The sequence below is a fragment of the Chenopodium album genome, chromosome 4 (assembly GCF_948465745.1).
Source record: "Chenopodium album chromosome 4, dcCheAlbu1.1, whole genome shotgun sequence".
Lineage (NCBI taxonomy): Eukaryota > Viridiplantae > Streptophyta > Magnoliopsida > Caryophyllales > Amaranthaceae > Chenopodium > Chenopodium album.
In genome coordinates this window covers 14,324,249-14,345,902 of record NC_137837.1, presented here as the reverse complement: position 1 = coordinate 14,345,902, position 21,654 = coordinate 14,324,249, and the positions used below count along the sequence as shown (strand labels likewise).

Sequence of the window (21,654 nt, the reverse complement as noted above, 5' to 3'; positions counted from 1 at the left end):
CAAGTAACTAAGTACACTACAAGAAAAACAATTTTGGGCAACGTATTAATAATTTATGGGCAACAAAATTAATAATCGTCGCCCAAACATCTAATTATGGACCACGAGGTAAATTTTGTCGCCCAATGTAGAATAACAGGCGACGACCAAGATTTGCGTTGCCCTTATTCATAAATGGGCCACGATATTATTGATAGTTGCCCATTAATATGACTGGGGCGACAAAATAACTTAACCCATTGCCCAAACCAATTAAATTGGGCTGAAAAGGATGTTTAATGTCGTTGCCCATCAATTAAAATTGGGCGGAAATAAAACCCGCTTAATAAAAATCCCAAATATGCCAAAACTTCAAATATTAAACTCCGTACTGCCGTACATCATCAGTTTCATCACTTCGGTTCTTCGTCCCTTTCCGGCCTCTGTCCCCTGTTTGTACCAGAGCTTGCAAAAGCCATTGAAGAGCTATAGTTTTTGCGTGTTTTTGGTCAATTTCGTTTCTTTATACAATATCTAAATCCAAATTTTTCCTTTCTCAATATTACTTTCTAGTTTGTAATTTTGTCAAACCCTAATTTGTTTGTTAATTTCATAGGTGGTCCGGCGGTGGTTAAAGGAGGCGATAACAACGGCTTCAACGCATCCTGTTAACGGGTCAGTTATATAGTGGTTAATATTAATCGAATTTTGTTTTCTGTAAAAAAAAAAAAGATTTTGATGCAAAATAATTTTTCTTTTCTATATTAATCGAGTGACATTCGAGTTTTGTTTCAATAATGAAATGCAAAATCTGTTCTTGAAAATATTCTATGCTTCTAATTTTCCCAATTTAGATCAATGACGATATTAGTTTTGGTTAATTTCCCTGATTTTGTTTGGCGTGATGTAAGAAGCTTAGATGACAGATTTGTCCCAAGAAATTGTAAGGATTCTTAGTTGGGTAAGACTAACCCAGAATCTGATTGAATTATAATTGCTCGTGTAATATCAATTATTAGAGAGCATATTAGAGGATATTAGCTCGCTTAATATTCAGTGAGAATTATATTGTATTTTGGATGTTGAAGGACAATGATATTAGTTTAATTACTTTGATAAGTGGTTTTCTATCGGGTCTGATTTTTATTAATTTCAGTTGTTGTTAGTTTGTTACAGATTTACAATATAGAACTTAACATTCTAATTATTACATGAGTAAATTGACTACATATAGAGGGATTCAATTATAAGAGAACATGTCTTATTTTAAAATATGGCAAACTAGATTCTTTATTTGAACTACCCATGTAATATGAGTGAGTAGAATCAGTAGAGTATGATAAATATTGACTTTCATTCTGATTAACTCATGTGCAAATAAGAACCTGACTATAATGAACCACGAACTAATTAATTTTTTTGCTCAATTGTAAAGATCCTTCTATTACCCCTTTTGTTCAAGAGCTTAGGAGCTTCAAAGAAGATCTGAACATTAGTGTTTGTTGATCAAGCTACCAATATTCAGGTTGGTGTTTTTTTATTTGATTGCTTTTGATTGTATTATACTTCTATATATATATATATATATATATATATATATATATATATATATATATTGGTTGAATTTTGAGTATGTTTCTTTGATGAGTACCAGCTTAATTATTATCAATTTTGTGCAGCTATATGATTTGAATAGTACCTGAACTTATTGCTTTAAGAGATATGTTTTGATGAAATTTATCCAGTAGTATGCCTTGGCCAAATTAATGTAAGAAAAATGATATAATAAAGAAGCTTCTTTGCATATGATATATGTAATTGTGTATACACTTTTTGACTTAATTGGTGTGCTTAATATATGGATTAATAATTAGTTTATGTCGATGGATAGTTCTTATTAATTGGTGTGCTTAGGATATGGATTAATAATTAGTTTGTGTGGATGGATAGTTCTTATTATTAACTTGTAGATGACTAATTTTTTTTGTTCTTTGTTTTTATAATTTATTATTAAAATTTTGACTACAAAAAGCTATCAGTATGTAAAATAGTAGGCCTAAAAGAAAATATAAAGAAGAATGGTACTTTGTATTTTAGATTTTTAGGATAACACAAAAATCCTAAGCATTAGCTATACTTTGATATTTTTTCGGAAGTGGAGGTGATTAAATTGGCATAATTTGATTGTTTTTAACCTATAAACTTTTTCTTTTTTAACTAACTATTTTTTTTTGCTATTATGCTGTTACGGACTATCTTTTATTTTAAATTTCAAGAATGAATAGAGATCGAACTTGGATGAACCACAATGGTATAAAGGATAGACGCAAACCAGAGTATAAAGCAGGAGTCGACGAGTTTTTAAAGTTTGCTTATAGGGAAAAAAATGATGACACCTTGTTGAAATGTCCTTGTTTAAACTGTAGATTGAGTTTGGCCCATGATCGAAAAACTATGCAATGCCACTTACTAGTATATGGTATAGATAGTAGTTATAACCCATGGGTGAGTCACGGAGAAAGTGGTGGGCTAGATGTTAATAATGAAGATGATAACACGATGGAGGCCTCAGATAATGACGATGATGATGATATACCATTTGATGACATGGCTCCATTGGTTTTTGATGCCACAAATGCATGGAATAATAGTACAACTTATGAGGTTCATAGTGATGGTGGTAACTCCATGGAGTTTGGTTCTAGTAGTGGCAATGATGAAAACATTGCTCGAAGACATGGAGGCTGAATTATATCCAGGGTGCAAGACATTTAAGAGATTAGAGTTTCTTATCACATTACTACACATTAAGGTTAGCAACAAGTGGAGTGATAAGTCTTTTTCAATGTTATTGAATACATTACATAGGGCATTTAATCATGATAAAAAATTTCCATCTAATTCTTATGAATCAAAAAAATATACAAAAGCATTAGGATTGGATTATGTAAAGATCGATGCATGTGTTAACCATTGCATTTTGTATCGCAAGGAGTTTGCAAATGAAGAAAAATGCCCTAAATGCTTGACTCCTAGATGGAAGGAAAAAGTTGTGCAAGGTGGTGATGTGTCTTCTGGTGACGAAGACGAGGGTGTTGCTGAAAAGAAAACTCGAATTCCTCAATTAGTTTTACGTCATTTTCCTCTCATTCCAAGGTTGCAAAGGATGTTTGTCTCCTCGAAGTTAGCAAAGGACATGCGATGGCATAAGGATGAATGCTCAAAAGATGAGGTAATGAGACACCCAGCTGATTCAGAAGCATGGAAGTCCTTGGATAAAATATATCCAGACTTTGCTGCTGATGCTCGTAACATACGCTTGGGTTTAGCAAGTGATGGCTTTAATCCCGGTGCTAACATGAGTAGCAGATATAGCATTTGGCCAGTGATGTTAGTTCCATATAACTTACCTCCTTGGATGTGCATGAAAAGTGATAACATGATATTATCTTTGCTAATTCCCGGTCCCAAATCTCCGGGAAATGATATAGATGTTTTTTTGCAACCTCTAATTGATGAACTAAAGGAATTGTGGGAGACAGGGGTAAAAACTTTTGATGCTCATGCCAAAGAGACATTTAATATGCGAGCAGTGTTGTTGTGGACTATTAGTGACTTTCCAGCTTATGCTAATCTCTCTGGTTGGAGTACTAAAGGAGAACGTGCATGCCCTAATTGTCATAAAGATACAAGATCAGCTTGGTTAAAACATGGGCGCAAATATTGTTATATGGATAACAGAGTGTTTTTAGAGCCAGATCACAAATGGAGACGTAATAGGAATTTGTTTGGTGGAAAAGTTGAACGGGGTCCTCCTCTTACTCCACTTACAGGACATGATGTTTTAGAGCAATTGAGTGGCTATTCAAATGTGGAATTCGGAAAAGGTGTTACCAGAAAACGAAAGAGAGGCGAACAATACATTGTGCATCAATGGAAAAAAATAAGTGTTTTCTTTCAATTGCCATATTGGAGACATCTTTTAGTGCGACACAACTTAGATGTTATGCATATAGAAAAAAATGTTTGTGAAAGTATATTAGGCACACTACTTGATTTATCAGGGAAGAATAAAGACACCTTAAATGCGCGATTGGACTTAGATGATATGAAGATGCATAGTCAATTACGTGCCAAGCATTTAGGAGATAAAAAATATAAAATCCCTCCAGCAACATACAACCTAACTTTGAATGAACGAAGAAAAATAGTCACCTTTTTGTCTAACTTAGCTTTTCCTGATGCATATGGTTCAAATATATCGCGGTGTACATCTTTACAAGATGGAAAGATCATGGGAATGAAAACTCATGACTTTCATGTTTTCATGCAAGATTTGCTTACCCCTGCCTTTAAGGGTGTCATAGATGAGAAAGTGTTGGAGCCTTTAAGGGAGCTCAGTTTATTTTTCAAGCAATTATGCTCAAAAACTTTGAAGGTTTCCGACTTAGAGCGAATGGAATCAAATATCGCAATCACCTTGTGCAAGTTAGAACGTATATTCGTTCCTGCATTTTTTGATGTGATGATACATCTTCCAATTCACTTGGCCACTGAGGCTAGGATTGCCGGCCCAGTACATTATCGATGGATGTATCGTTTTGAAAGGTAAGGTTTTAATTTATATAAAAAAATAGGTTTTATATATAAATAAATACTTATAGATTATAACTAACTTTTTTTTTGAAAAAGGGCGATGAGGACATTTAAATCATATGTACGGAACAAAGCTCACCCTGAAGCTTCAATTGCTAATGGGTACATAGAAATGGAATGTCTAACATTTTGCTCAAGATATATTTCTAAGATTGAGACGCAATTTAACCGTCTAGATCGAAATGACGATATCGATCATCAACAACTCCAACTCCATACCCTGTCCGTTTTTTCTAAAATGGGCAAGTCTTTAGGGAAGGTAAATATAAAGCAACTGGCTTTTGATGAATGGAAAGAAGCTCACCTTTATGTTCTTAAAAAATTGTGACGAAGCACAACCTTTCTTAGAGTAAGTGTTATGATGTGATTGATTTGAAATTTTTTTTATTAAAAATATATACAATTAACTAACTTTTAGTTCCTTAATTTCTTTGGTTAGTGAGTATCTAAATGATACGAGTCTTCCAAAGATTGACTTTTACAAGTGGTTTGAGAATAGGGTAAGTGAGCACACCCGTTTTTTTTTCCTATTATATATTTTTTCCTCTTTTCTTGATTGTTTTCTTTATTACTTATTGTGAAATACAGATTATTAAGATGTGGAAAGATGGGGATGTAAGGATTACCGAAGAGTTATTTTGTTTAGCAAGAGGATCCATGAAACGTGTTGTGACTTATGATGGATATATCATTAATGGATTTAGATTTCACACCAAAAAACGGCAAAGAAATCGAAAAACTCAAAATAGTGGTGTGGTGGTTAGAGGCGATGAGGAAAGTGGAGAAAAGAATTTTTATGGGATTTTAGAGGAGGTTATTGTGTTAGAGTATGGTGCCTTAAAAAATCGAACAAGTCCCAAAGTTGTTTTGTTTAAGTGTAAGTGGTTTGACGTGTTTAGTGACGGGAAAGGGATTAAAAAAGACAATTTAGAAGCAGTGCTTATCAATGTTACTCGGAGGTTAAGAACCAATGAGTCATTCGCTTTAGCTTCTCAAATTGAACAAGTTTTCTAAGTTTGTTTTTAAGTTTTTAAATTTGTAAATTATACCCAAATTGTTGAATTGTTGGGTTGAGTACTTGAATTTGTGATTAATTGAGTTGATTATGTAATTTAATCTAGTTAATTAGTGTGTGTTCTATTGTTTTTTGAAATTGTTGATAATTTATCAATTTAGGGAGTTAAGGTTTCTGATTTTTTAGGAATTGAATTGCTGCTTTTTTTTTTTTTTTTTTTTTTTTTTTAGGAAATGAAATTGTTTCTTGTAAATTGATAATTTGATATTATAAATTGTTTCCTGTAAATTGATATTATAAATTGAGTTAATTGACAATAAAATTGAGTAATTGATGATTTCATATTAGAACTTAGGGTTTCTGTTTTTTTTTTTTTTTTTTTTTTTTTGGAATTGATTAGTTTGGATAATTGCATATGTGGATTGTAAATTGAAGCATTTGTGGTTTTCTTAATCTAATTGTTAATGTAACTTAATTTTCAGAATGAAAAGGAAAAAAATGTGTGATATGATTGATATCACAAGTTTCTTTGATCCGAAAAATCCCCCTCCTCCACAAAGTCCTCCTCCTCCACAAAATCCTTCTCCTCCACCTCCTCCTCCTTTACAAGATCCACCTCCTTCACCACAAAATCCTTTTCCTCCACCTCCTCCACCACAAAATCCTTTTGCTTGGTTACTTATATAGAGCGAGATATGTTTTTGAATGTTGACATGAATGATATTATAGATCGATATCAAAACATGAAAACTCGTAGAGAGCAATTGTAATTTCCTTTATTTGGTTGTAATATGGATATTTATTACTTTTGGAATGTATTTTTTTTAAAAAATATTAGCTTTTTTTTTTTAATATTCTTGCATTAATTATTGATTAGTAGTCGGTGGTGACCTAGCACCCGAAAAATCCTTGATCCGCCACTGATACGACCCAATTTATCTAAGAAAATATACTTAGTATTTATATCACTGTATAGTTTATACTACAAAAATAACAATGCTAAATGTTTACAATACTTCTCTTGCTTTCATTCTATTTGTTACAAACCAACTTTAATGTTTGTGCTATTAATATCTTTAATTAAGATTCAGAAATAATTAAATGTTGATATTTGATATTAATGTCTCTAACCCGTTGTCAAAAAAAAAAAAAAAAAAAAAAAAAAAAAAAAAAAAAAAAAAAATCTAACCCAATTTCACATGACTATAGACAAAAATGATCTACATATATAGTGTTTGAACTCATGACCAACAATAATTAAGTTGAAAGTCTAACCATCTTAGCCAAATTTTAAATATACTTTTATATTTATTGCTTTTAATTATGTATCTAACTTTGATTGGGGTCTTTATTTATATATTTATAGTAATGGCTCAGAGGCCGGATCATCACTCGTGCTACACACTAGTTGTTTATTAAATAGTTGTTAGTCATTTTGGTGTATGTAATACGTAAAAGAGTTAAATGTTTAATAAGTTTTTTTTTTTTTTGTAAAAATAGTTAATGATAAGCTAATTTTAAAACCTTTTATTATTTTAAATTTTTTCATAAAGAACTTTATAAACCCAAAAAGCTATTTACCAAACACCCCAATTAAATTTTTTTATTGATCAAAACTCTAATGAGTCTCAATCAGCTAAACAAGTAGACAATCTTCAAAATTCTCTTTATCATAAATGCGTAAAAACTAAACTTCATCCAATTGCATCTAATAAAAAAATCGGGTTGGCCAGGGCTTAACATAATATGTCCAAAGACTCCAAACCTGAAAAAAAGTAGTGGCTTTTTTTTTTTTTTTTTTTTTTTTTTAAGATTTGACACATGACTTACAACCTACTAAACTCGGTCACCAACAAATCAAGATTCATTAAAAAAGATGGCATACAATTTATACAAAGGTGAATTTGCCTCATAAATATAAAAATAAAAAGGTGAATTTATTTATTTTTTAATTTGCACAAAGATGAGATTATTTATTGTTTCACAAAAAAAAAAAAAAAAAAAAAAGGAAAATTTGTCAAAAATAAGCAAACCTTTGTCCGGTTCGCTTAAAATAAGTCAACCTTTCGATTAACTCAGAATAATCCAACCTTTATAGGGTATTAACTTGAAATGAGTCATTACCTTTTGTAACCGGTTATTAAGGTTAATTGTGACACGTGTTAGAATGTAATTCGTCATTTTTCTATTAATAATTAATTAGGATATATTATATGATTAATTATAAAAAAAAACTAATAATTATAAATTTCAAAAAAAAAAAAAAAAAAGGAAAAAACCCCAACCCCCTCACCCTCCCCTGCCAGCTCACCCCCCACCCCTACCAGGCCGCAGGTAGCCGGCAACCACAAATTCCCCGGCGCCGGCACCGACGGCCTCTCCACCCACCCACGACGCCCCCACCCTTCCCCTTCCATTTCCTTTCCCCTTTCCCCATCCCCCTTTCCCCACCCCGTTACCCCCGTCCTTCCCCTTCCCCACCGTCAATCGACACCCCAAAACCCTTGAACCCCGATTCCGATTTTGTTAGGGTTTCGTTAGGGTGGGTTAAAGGGTTTGGGGGGTCGACAGATGGTAAGGAAAGGGGAGGGAGGGGTCGACTTCTACAGGGAGACGGGGGAGGGGGGTTGTTTCCGGCAGGGGGTGAAGGGGAGGGGGTGGTGTCGTGACGGGGTGGGGAAAGGTGAATGGGGAAGGGGAAGGAGTGGGGTTGGGTGAGAGCATCGTGGGTGGGCGGTAGAGGCCGTCGGTGTCGACGCCGGGGAATTTTGTGGTCGCCGGCCACCGGCGGCCTGGCAGGGGAGGGGGGAGGGGGGGTGAGCTGGGGTTGGGGTTTTTTTCTTTTCTTTTTTTTTTTAAATTTATAATTATTAGATTTTTTAATAATTAATTATATAATAATTCCTAATTAATTATTATAAGAAAAATGACGAACCACATGCTGACACGTGTCACAATTAACATTAATAAACGGTTAATAAACGGTTGCAGGTCACTTGACTCATTTAAAGTGGATACCCTATAAATGTTGGATTATTCTGAGTTAATCGAAAGGTTGGCTTATTTTGAGCGAACCAACAAAGGTTGACTTATTTTTCACAAATTTTCCAAAAAAAATGAGATTATTTATTTTCATTATTAAAAAAAAAAAAAAAAAAAAAAAAAAAAAAAAAAAAAAAAACCCAAAAGTACTCTGTCCTCCCCACCAATTCACCCAACACATCCACTAGATTTGTGTGTGTGTGTGTTTTTTTTTACAGAAAACGGCACCTACCCTCCCTAGTCAATCACCTTCACCTAACCTCTTACACTAAAAATTTGATAATCCAAAAAGATTTCCCCTTTTATCAAATTTGTGCTTCCCCTCTTCCTCTCTCCTCCATTGAAGCAGCTTCTGAGGTAAAGTTGTTTTCTTTTTAAATCACCGAATATCAATTTCATAATGTAATTGTTAATCGTTTATTCTATTGTTATATTCAATTAAGGGTTCTTCTAAGGTAGATTATTGAGTTATTGGGCCGATAATTGTGTTTCTGGGTTTCAGTTGCAATCTTGAATCTTCAAATGGGGGAATACATTGGAAGAAATCCGACATTGATATGTGTACCCATTATGAATGATACCCCGGATCAAATGTTGGTTCAAGTTAACAAAGCTAAGGAACAAGGTGCTGATTTGGTTGAGCTTCGATTAGATTTTTTGAAGAATTTCAACCCAGATCATCATCTTCAGCTTTTGATTCAAAACAGTTCTTTGCCTACTTTGATCACTTTCAGGTAATCTTTATTTTTGCAGTTTTAATATTGTCTGTTGATTGAATTTTTGGAAAACTTAGCTTGACTTTTGGGATTTAAAGTATGAATTTGGACATTGTGTAATTCTGTTTTAGTTGGTTGGGTTGATTCATGAAGCATGAATTATATATATATATATATATATATGATGTTTTAAGATTTGGGTAGTGAGAATTTGGTTCTGACAATTAGATTATTGTATATTGGAACTATTGTGCATTGTGAATTAATGGATTGCATATTTCAGTATACCCATTACAATATAAGATAGCAATTCAATAGTTTTCAACACTTTTGACACCAAAAAAGTCACCATACCTGGCAAAATCTACTTAATTAGAAATGAAACTAGTTTGTAATTTCAATCCCAAGGAAAAAGATTAATGCAAAAAGAAGAAAAATTCTATATCGTAGCAAGAACAGAACTAAGCACTCCGTAAAAAACAATTTTTGAATTCACAGAATCATCAATTCATAATAGATGCGCTTCAATTCTGGCAACGATGGAATATTAGCAGGGGCCTATTCTACAATGGCATCACCTTCCTTAGGTTTTTTCTTTTCTTTTGAAGGATCAATATCAATAACCCTGGGACTGATTTTTCTGGAAAGGATTTGAGCCCAAATATAGTCTTTACGGTCTAAGAAAAGGCGAGCCTGATAAACAGAAAATTTTCCAAATTAACTCATCAACAGTTAAACACGATTAAAATAAGCAGAAACATTTATCTCCAACAGTGCCAGAAAAAGAGATAATGGAACCAATAAAGCTCGAGAAATAGGACATACTTGCTCAAGAATAAAAGCAATCTTTTCAGTTTTAGCCATTGCGCCAAAAGGTTTCAACCTGCAGTATCACAAATATGTGTAATGATGATCAATTACACAACTTTTACCAAAAAAACAGAGTAGTAAACCAAACTTACCGCGATCTCTTGCATCAATTCAGCAGCCTCGTCGATAAGCCCTTGTTCTTCCTTAACATTAGCAAGGGTCTTGATCAATCATGCCTTTTCTATTTCAACATATATCTGTAAAAAACAGAATATAAGACATGAAACGTATGAAAGAGCATAACTTAACAAAAGACAAGCTCAACACAATAATATCTTGTTACCTTCCCAGCAGATACACTATTCAATGTTTTAATGAGCTATTGAGCTCTATACGAGTATCAAGATGCTGCACCATCGCTGTCACAGCCTATAAATAAAGGAACCTCCTGATTAAATGCTTCATGAAGGAATTATGACTCCAAGATTACAAGGTAACTAAAAAAGAAAATTAAACAATAAACAATTGTATTGTTTGATTTCTGTCTGGGGAACCCTGAACCATAATATGGATTTTTAATCCAAACGAATTACTCAATTTCCTTAAAAATTCCAAGAATATCAACATAGCACAATAGAAACAAGTCATTACTCCGAACCAAGCTAGGCATACAGTGGTGATGACCTAATACCATTTCAGTCCGTCTTATTCACTGCATTGCACATTTAAAGCATAGATTAACATATTTACGTAACCACAGCCGCTTCAATTATGATAAATTCACTAAAGTATAATATACACTAAGCTAACAGCTAGAAAAATGATCCTCATCATTATGATTCCACCATAACATCAAAAATGCCAACGTGTACCTGTTTGAGCTGGCCTCAGCGCTTTGACAGAACAACAATCTGATCATTCCAGGTTTTCCAGGCTTTAGCTTCAAAGCATAACTGGAGAATGTCAAACACAGCTTTTCTAGTTCCAGCAACATCTCCAGCAAGTCTCATTTGCTTTTCAATATTCAATACTGCATCTATTTGTGCTTCCAGATTGCTTTGATTGTCCTGCAAAATGAAATCCAAGAAAGAGCACTGGTCAAAAGGTTAACGGGGAGAATGTAACAAAAAAGGCAGTATGATAAATTTCATTTTCTTGAAACGAAGGGAACCAAAATCCATTAAACAAAACTTTGATTTGGGAAATAGAATGTAATTAAGTGCTTTAAAGCTCATTTTTAGCATCATTGTTATAGACTGATTTTCTGTTTGTATATTATATGGATAATAAGATGAAAGCTTGGAGTTTCGATTAATAATGACAGAATTTGATACAAAAGTGATAGATTAATAGCTTTAGGCTATTACTCTCTTGATAACTTTAGGTTGTCACTCTCCTAGTAACTTGAGGTTACCATTCTCTCAACATATTATCCTCACAATTCACATAATGTCCTACTGCATATACTATCCCCTATTAATATTAAGGCCATGGACTACTAACCTAAAAGTACTAGACTTCCCAAATTGCCCTTCCTAATGTTAGTCTATTACAATCATCAAGGCTTCATTGTAGAAGTTTGGATAAGCTATGTTTTTTTTTTTTTTAAAAACTTCCATGTCCATATGCAAACCAAAACCAATTTGGTAAGCGCTACTTGGACTGAATTTCAAAGATGAGATGATTTAAGTTATTCAAAGAGTATTTTCCCGGACTTCAACGAACCATTGCCTGATGTTCTAAACCCATGTGTAATAGTGTTCAATGTGTAAAAAGAGTTCAAGGTGCAGTAAAAAGAAGGAGATAGGAGGCTTGGTGCAGAGGCAATTAAAAAAAATAAATAAATAATAAATAAATAAATACTACTGCACCTAGGTAAAAATAAATTAAAAAAAAATAAAAAAATTGGTTTAGTAATGGAAGATGTGTGCCTCAATTGTTCCTCTTTAAATTCACTTTACCTAGCTTAATTAAGGAAATGTACCCCCATTTGCATAGCACCTAGGTGTGTTTTTTATACCCTACCAGTGATATAGTGCTTCAAGAAATACAAAGTGAGATGATGCTTTGGGGAGCGGAGACATTCCCAATATGCAATCTTGTAAAGTTGGGATTGTCAAAGAATGTCATTCTTGAATTAGAGAGGGATAATTATTTACATTCAGCGAATACTGGTAATTGATTACTGTTTGTTAAGTCTTTGATGTATGTGCAAGCTTTAGGAAGGGAAGTCACACCCAATATGCAATCTTGTAAAGTTTGGATTGTCAAAGCATGTCATTCTTGAATTAGGGAGAGATAATTATTTACATTTGGTGAATATTGATTATTGATTATGGTTGGTTGAGTCTTTGATGGTGTGTATGTGCAATATATGTAGGATCTCCACCTTTATTTTCATAAATGAAACCTGACATGCCAATTATTATGGAGAGTGCAACAAATCATTTCAAAAGAGTGGTGAAGATGCATGCTTAGATAAGGCAGATGCTATCCTTTACTCTGCCTATATGCCTTTGACAATTTCATTTCAGCGACGTGAAATAACTAGTTCTAATTTAATTACATTATATTTGGATGTTTAGTGTGCTTTTCTCTTATGTTTGTTTGTTTGTTTGTTTTTTTTTTTTTTTTTTTTTTTCTCTAATATGGAATGGAAAACAAAGTAATACTATAATGTAAAAATGATTTCTAAATCAAGTAATAAAATATAAACTACATTTTCATAAACATTTATGAGTGTTCATATGGTTTATAGACCTACATGGGAAGGTGGTCAGTATGACGGTGATGAAAGCAAGCGAAGGAGTGCGTTGTACAGAGCCATGGAACTAGGAGCTGACTATATAGATGTCGAGCTTAAGGTTATACTATCCTTTGTCTTTTGTTTATTGTATATAAGTTTTCATGTTGTTAGCATGTTGATGTGGGAGGTATGTTTAGCTGATTTGAGTAATTGAATGCAACAAAATGTAAAAGATGTTTATATATGAACAATAGAGTTGCATACTTAGTACTTTGTATACCTCTACCTCGTTGCTCTAGTCTTAAAGCTAATGTTAGAGACTGGAGCATCTTTGGCTAGGATACAAGGATAAAGATGAACAACAATGTTTTAGATAGATGATGCCATCTGCCCCATAAATTAAGTAGTCCAAATTTGGCCATTATCATTTCAGTTTTCACCTAAATAAGGTGTTGTTTCTGATGTGGTTTGGTTTGACTAAACTTAAACCAATTTTTGGTTCACATGGGGTCTTTATAGGTTTGTCTCTATGTGTATTTTTCAAATATCTAATTTTATAATACACTATTAAATCTAAACTAAGTAAACAATAATAAGTAGATATGACCTAATTTTGGATCTTTGTGGCTTAGTATGGTTTGATTCTAATAAACTCTGACTATTCTTTTTCCATAGTTTAACTTTCATGGTTCCCGAGTTGCCATCTCACAACTTTGACCATTAGTATAATTGATTATATATAAGAAAAAATTTTAAAAACTTGATACTTTGAAAGTATATATCGAGACTAATTTAACAAGATATAACTTAACTATGTATTCTTTACGTATAAGTTACAAACATTGGTCAGGATGAGTATGTGAATAATGCAAATAGGCAAAGTGTGTAGATTGAGAAGGAAAAAAAAAAAAAAATTGGAGGTAGTAAGTACCTAAAATAAGGTAAGGACATTACAAGGTCAATGAATTTATATTTATTTTATTTATTTGTGTTTCCCTATTGAGAGCCATGGTACACATTTGAAACCTAAAAGGACATGTAGAATTAGAATGAATTTATTTTTTTGACCTCTAATGTTGTGATTATCTTTACATAAAGCAAGCAAAGGGAATTATACACTTTATCTGACTTTACATGCTGTATGGCTGTATGACACTATATTTATGGTAGAGAAGCTGATAATTCTTATGAGGTACTCATTAGTAGGGTATTTTTAAATAATGTTTATGAAAGAGCTATCGTGTTCCTTTAGCTCTTGACTCAAGTCTCACCAATTACCAATAGGACTTGATTAGAATGAATCTTAGGATTTTTTATTACACATGGATGGCATTTATGTTTATCATTAACTTACATGGGTTATTTGCTTCCCTATGTTGTTTGTGTTTAGATGATGGAACTTGAATTTTTGAAAATCAAGCTTGTACAGAATTCTTTCTAAAGAAAAATTGTCTCATCATTTTCCTCTTGTAGGTAGCAGATGAGTTCTTTGACTCTTTTGGTGGAAAGAAGCCTACAAGAACGACAATTATTGTTTCCTCTCATAACTATCAAAGCACACCATCAGTAGAAGAGATAGGAAATCTTGTATCAAGGATACAAGCAACTGGAGCAGACATTGTAAAGATTGCAACAACCGCTACAGATATTACAGATTGTGCACGTATTCTTCAAGTACTTACACATTCTCAGGTGTGTTACAAAAAGCAGATTATTTGTGTAATATCTATCGTATAATTAGGAAGGAGATTACTGATCCTACTTACATCTTTTAACATGATGCCCTAAGTTCAATTTTCATACAGGCAAGAGGGGGGGGGGGGGGGGGGGGAAGAGGGGGGGCGATTATAGGCAAGCCTTAGTGCCTTACTATAAGGTTTCTGTGTTTCTGATTTGTACACCAGACCATATGTTTTAAAATAGTCCACATAGTTTCATCTACAAAATCACAAAATATTATGAAAAATAATTTTTTTAACATTGTACAAAATTGGGAATTACCTTCTTTATATTTGATTGTATTGTCCTCTTGAGTGTTTGATTGTATTTTACCTTTACATTTACAGGTTCCAATGATTGGACTTGTTATGCGCGAGAAAGGATTGATGTCAAGGATACTTTGTGCCAAATTTGGTGGATATCTTACTTTTGGTACCCTTGAGGAAGGAGCAATTTCAGCTCCTGGCCAACCTACTATAAAAGACCTCTTGGATTTGTATAATTTCAGACGTATAGGGCCTGGTACTAAAGTATTTGGAGTAATTGGGAATCCTGTTGGCCATAGTAAGAGTCCGCATATGTTTAACGCAGCATTTAAGTCTGTTGGCTTCAATGGAATCTATTTGCCTTTGCTGGTGGACAGTTTACCTAACTTTTTGAAGACCTATTCGTCTACTGATTTTGTTGGATACAGGTACCACTACCTTTCAAATTACTCATTGACTACTACCATAGTTTATGTAAGTTCCAAAACTCCTAACCCCACATCTCATGTACCCTTGTGAAAGCAAATTTGTAGACGTCTATGTCCCAAAATATTCTTACGAAATTTTCTAATTAACTTGATTATGAACTCTACAAATAAATCAGATATCAGCACACCATTTGTGATATTTTGTGACGTGGCTGATGTCCACACTAGTCAATGTGAAGTTAGTCATTTGATTAACTTATGACATTATGTCATCCTTTTGCAATTAGAAATGGCATATTTAATGAATCATTACATTTTCTAGATAACAAATAAACAGAGCTCTTTTGTTATTTCATTGCTACATTTTTCATCCAATGATGCATATTGTGCAGTGTCACAATACCTCACAAGATGGCTGCACTTGAGTGCTCTGAAGAGGTTGATCCCATAGCCAAGGTATACCAACCCTCTTTGGCTTTGATTTTGTGAATAAATTCTGTTCGTACTATGATTCCCATGGTCGTTGCTTGGAACCTGTAAGAGCTTCAGAGTGGACGAGCTTCTCCTTTCCTCTTCTCATGGACTTCCCTCTTTAGTGTCTATCTGGTTATCATTGTGCAATTGTCTGACTATTTTATGATCTACTAAGTTACAATTTTTATCCTAGGGAGGTTAAATACTAAATATAGGTGAGGGGCTACATAGATTATGTAGGGTTGCAGGCATTGTTCTCTCCACCTAAGTTTCACTCACTTTCCGTTTTCATCCGTTTTTTTAAGCTCAACCCACTTTTACTTTATTCCTTTCATGGCAATCTTTTATTCATTTTTTAATCACCTACAACCCCACTTTGTGGGCTCAATTTTATTTAATAAATCCCTAACTCTCCATCTCTTTCCTCTTTAAAGCAAAAGTACCCACATGCATGGTCCCCATTTTTCACTTTTCATTGGTAAGCATTGTTACAATAATTGAGTAACACTCAGCAAAACAGAGGGATTATGGAGTATAAGTTATAATTAGTTCTGTTCTTATAACATTAATCTAAACTTATTAGCTCTTATTTTATCAGAACTAATTTGAACATATTAAAGCTGAAGTAAGTTAAAATAGGTAAAGAGAACAGAACCGTAGTCTTTTGTCTTTACACTCCATGCTTGTCACTTAAAGGCACGAATTAATGGTTTATTGGTTGAAACTGACTTTCCCCAAATTCTATAGGCAATTGAAGCCGTAAATTGCTTGGTTAAAAGACCAAGTGATGGGAAATTGGCAGGTTACAATTTTGATTATGTGGGAGCTATTGAAGCTATTGAAGAAGGATTACAAGGTTTGTTAATCAATTACATTTTATGTATCCCTTTAAATACTTTCCTCACACTATCATATAACAATACGTTGTTCCTTTTGCAAGTCTAGAAGGTGGAAGTATTGCACCAAGATCACCCTTGGCAGATAAAGTTTTTGTTGTTATTGGAGCTGGTGGTGCAGGAAAGGCACTTGCCTATGGTGGAAAAGCTAAAGGAGCTAAGGTGGTCATAGCTAATCGCACACTTGGTAAGTATTTTCCTTAATGCATTACATTGGCTGATAAACTCGGTTACATAATTTTTTTTATTATTACTCTTACGGCAGTAAACACAGTGGTTTGCTGGTAATCTAGGCATATTATTTATGTGTATGTGGGCTTCAAACTTGTAGAGGAAACAATATAATTTTGATGCCATTCTTTGGTTAAAGATACTAGATATCGTCTTTCTTGCCGAAAATTAAAGAAATTTATAAATTTTATGTCACTGGGTTGACGTTAGAAGATTTCCATATTTAACTTTTGATTGTTTTGAAGCACTCAAGGATTTTTTTTTTTTTTTTTTTTTTTTTTTTTCTATACATACTTCCTCCGTTTTTATTTTATTGCACCATTAGGACTTTTACACTATTCACTTAATCCTCTTTGACCATCATTTGTGATTTATCCATTAAGAAAAATATAGTCATGTGGAATCTAGTTAGATTCGTCTCGAAATCTTCTTTTCAAATATCAATATTTTATAACTTTTACAAAAACATAATTGAAGATATTAATAACTTAAGTAATGCATTGACAAGCGTGAAATCCCTCATGGTGCAATAAAAAAAGAACGGAGGAAGTATATTTTTTTATTTTAAATTCAGAGGGAACTTCGAAATGAATAAGAATTGTTTTGGATATCACATGTTGATAGAGGTCTCTACTACACAACCTTTGTTTTTTGTATTTTGTTTTAGATTATATTGACATCTCTGGTTTTGTACTAAAGGGGTTCCTGCTTTCTTGTTGTTTGATATCAGCAAGTGCTGTGGATTTAGCTAGTAACGTTGGAGGAAAAGCTATCAGTCTTGATGAACTAGATGACTTTGCTCCAGAAGAAGGGATGATTCTTGTAAATACTACATCTGTTGGAATGAAACCAAAAATAGCCGAAACACCTATTTCTAAGGTTCAGCCCTCTCTTTTTTTTTTATGCATATATACCTTTTATTACTTATGTTATTTTCAAGTATTGTTAAATGCAATAATTTCTACCTATGCTCTGCTGGAAATTTAATCGTTTCAACAGTAAATTATTTAGTCTATGCTTTCCTTGTTTATTTGATTTCTGTGGGATACAAAATGATTTCTGTGATAATTGTCGTAGTTTGTTGTATCAGAACCCATGTTGCTCCCATATTGAAAGGGTAATGTTTTAGACATTTGACCACTATACTTTTTATCATAATTAAGAGCATCATGCAACAATTAACGGTTTAGTTGATTTGTTTTAGATGGTGCCCTCGTCTAATCTTATCCTTAAGTATAGGCGTATAGCCATTGTTTACTATATCTGGATTTAATTAGGAAGTAAAACAATCGCAATATGGATGCTACAAACTGCTCATTTATCCAGAAATAATAGCCACCTTGGCAAAAAAATGTCACCTCCCCCTCTCTCTTTCTCCCTCCACCACCACCATACACTTCTTTTTTCTTCCCACATTATAGCCGTATCCCTGATCTGTGCATCTCATCAGATAAATGGAAAAGCGTTTACGTTTGACAAATGGAAAAGCGTTTACGTTTGACAAAATAGTGATACGTTAAGGCACAACCTCCCCCCCCCCCTCCCCCTCTCTCTTTCTCCCTCCACCACCACCATACACTTCTTTTTTCTTCCCACATTATAGCCGTATCCCTGATCTGTGCATCTCATCAGATAAACTTAGGAATTCCATTTCCATTAAATAGTTCTTTGCTTGTCATGTGCCCATGTATAAACTGAGTGGCTGTTGTGCTTAGGTACTCATTTGTTATGAGACCTTTCCCTACTTGGCCCTATTGTTTATCAACTTATTTCTAATTGTTTATCAAATTATCTCTAGCCATATAGATTAAGTAAAGTAATTTAGTGAATTACAAGTAAAAAAATGTTCTGAATTTTGAGGTGTTGGAACTACATCAGTGTAATATCTGGATCACCGGATGGAAGAGTATGATATGATATTGACATCTTTTGTGTACCATCCTGGTAAATTCTTACATCAACCTCAATACTAAGCCAGTTTTGGAGTAGACATGGAGGCATGGAGGTCGTTTGTTTTTATTTATCTATTTTTTCCCATTTAAAAATTTGCAGCATTTGGCAAATCATCATTATAAATATGACATATATGTGGTTATGCCTGATATAGTAGCATTATGAAAGCTGCAAATCCTGCGATAGCTGTACATAAATATTGCTTTGTCTCCTGCTCTCCAGTAATGTGAACTTTTTACATTTGTTCATGCTCAGTTTTGATTCACCATCAAGTTGAACCATGTTTCTTTCCTATGTGTTCTTCGACAGAAAGCTTTGAAGAATTATGCTCTTGTTTTTGATGCGGTTTATACACCAAAATTAACAAGACTCCTTAAAGAAGCTCAAGAAACAGGAGCCGTTATTGTATATGGAACAGAAATGCTTGCTAATCAAGCCTTCAGACAGTATGAAAAGTTCACTGGTTTGCCAGGTAAGATTCATAACAAGATATGCTTGTTTCTCTAACTTGTGCCATCGACGATTATTAAGGGAAAGCAAGATTATATTATTGATTGATTGATTCTGGCAAAGTTAACCAAAATATCAATCCCATATTAAAGCAACACCCTTTATGAATTCTTCGATTCCACTTGATTGATTAGTATTATTGCTATGTTTCTGCTGATCATCTGATATGCTTCTTCTGCCCTTGCTGACTTTTGTATTGCCTATAAATACAGCCCCAAAGGAACTAATGAAGTCAGTCCTGGCAAAGAGCACGCAATGACGGATTTATTAGGTATTTCCATTATATTTCCAAGTGATTCTTTTGTACCAAATTGTGTAATTTCTTATGTAAGCACGGTGAACCTGAAACTTTTTTTTTTTTTTTTGTCAAATGGCACGAGGCTACAAAACTGGAGGCTGCTTTGTAGAGCAAAGCCATTATAGAGGGCGTATAGGCCAATGTATCTTATTTTTTACAAGGGGGGGGGGGGGGGGGGGGGGGGGGTGGCGGCTCTTGGTTTATCCCTTTGTTTCTGTTCCTGCTTTTCCCTCCAGTATAGAATAAGTTATGTATCATTTTATTCCCTGCAATGGTGAGTAGGTTCCGGGTACAACTTACTGCGCATCACATTGTGTTTGATTAAACCTGTATTACTGTTGACAGTGACATTTTTAAGGCTTCTTGCTCTCGAGTTAGCATTTGTGGTTTGGAAGTAATCAAAAACTACAGTTCGTATATAATAGCACGTTGTATCACAATGCAGTTTTAGTAGCTAAAAGCCTAAAAGAACTCTGTTACATGACCTACATAATAAGCTTTATATTTAAGGTTGAAATCCAAATTTAGGTGCAGCAAGGTGAATGGAGTAATAGAACTACCTACTTCTGAACTCGTGGTCTGATGGTCTCAGTATCGCGGCTACAATGTTCTGTGTTTAATTACCTGTTTAATTACCTGGGATAAGTGAGCTTAGACTCAATCCAATGTGTACTTGACTTAACAAAAAATCTATAAAAACCGTTGTTTAACATTGTCCAAATTCGCTTACTCGTGATTATTACCTATGAATACTTGTTCTTGTACTAACAGATCATATTTTACCAATACTAATTCTTAAATGGACCTGGTTCACACTAATTTATTGTGGACCACTAACATTAGAAAAAGTATGGTTTTTTATTGATAAAAAAAAGGGTCACTATAATTAAAAAAAGTTCACTATGTTGAAATAAAAATCATTTTGGTAATATATAGGCCTAAGGGGTTATTTTTGTAATGAAATATTTTATATACGAATCAATATGAATAATAAAGGTCACTGTGTTAAAATTAGGGTAATAGCGTCGTATTTCAAGTTCACAATATTATTAAACGTTGTAGTAGTTTTAATAAAGGTTACTATGTTAAAAATAAAGTTACTATGTTAAAAATAATGGTCACTATGTTCAATATAATGTCAGTTGCGTGTGTATATACCTCAGGTCCACAATAATATTATTGTGATTATTGTGGACCAGGTCCACGCAAGTCTTTTTGTTTTACCAAATAAATTCTGATCAAAGTTGATCAGAACATAACTTCTTATTACCAATTGTTTCTAGTTCATCTTTAATTTTGTATTAATAAATTATCTGAAATTTGGATATTTAAGAGATTTATATTGATACGAACTTATCAAGGTTTCGTTTAATAATATCTCAAGGATAAGTTATATTAGCACCACCATTTCTAAACTTTTCCAATTTTAATGACAAGGGCTGAACTAATTCGTTGTTAGTTTTAAACTATAAATATTTTCTGGCATTGATTTTAATTTGCTATAATGCTACTTAAGTACATAGCTAATAATGCAGAGGATCATTATTTATAGTTAATCAACCTTGTAAATATTGATCATGGGGATAAATTAGGAGTAGATGATTATAGAACTATTGAGCAATTGATAAATATCTTAAATATTTTTGGAGCTTTGTACTATTGAGCAGTTGATAAATGTCTATGTATAAAGCGGTTATTGATGAGTGTCTATTTGGCCGGCTTTGAGCCTGTGTACTCATGTATTTGACCTTTTTTAATTAATTAATTTAACTCCTCTTCTATTTAAAAATATTGATCATCATAAAATATTTCCTAAACATAGCAAAATAGCTTTATTAATTTATTTGAACAAAACATTTTTATATATAGACAACATAGTTATGTCCTCTAAACACACCATGAGCATAAACTAATT

The 21,654-nt window shown here is 33.3% G+C and overlaps 1 protein-coding gene and 1 pseudogene across 3 annotated transcripts in view; one reads left to right on the top strand and one right to left on the bottom strand.

The window, feature by feature from the left end:
• The window catches only part of LOC145627691 (bifunctional 3-dehydroquinate dehydratase/shikimate dehydrogenase, chloroplastic-like), a 178,141-nt pseudogene that overhangs the window by 76,985 nt on the left and 79,502 nt on the right, over nt 1-21,654 (bottom strand). The window lies entirely within an intron of this gene.
• Nucleotides 404-19,900, top strand: LOC145628947 (bifunctional 3-dehydroquinate dehydratase/shikimate dehydrogenase, chloroplastic-like). Of its 2 annotated transcripts, XM_081681388.1 has the most exons (13): nt 404-487; nt 596-654; nt 1,415-1,504; nt 9,195-9,426; nt 12,977-13,082; nt 14,438-14,656; nt 15,031-15,377; nt 15,770-15,833; nt 16,599-16,707; nt 16,797-16,934; nt 17,709-17,857; nt 19,241-19,403; nt 19,654-19,809. In XM_081681388.1, exons 4-13 carry the CDS (start codon nt 9,215-9,217, stop codon nt 19,698-19,700), a joined length of 1,554 nt encoding a protein of 517 aa, XP_081537514.1. In that variant the 5' UTR covers nt 404-487; nt 596-654; nt 1,415-1,504; nt 9,195-9,214; the 3' UTR covers nt 19,701-19,809. The 2 variants fall into 2 exon arrangements, with proteins under 2 accessions (XP_081537514.1, XP_081537515.1); XM_081681389.1 differs by lacking the exons at nt 404-487; nt 596-654; nt 1,415-1,504 and adding exons at nt 8,867-9,049; nt 19,816-19,900 and having other exon boundaries at nt 19,654-19,713.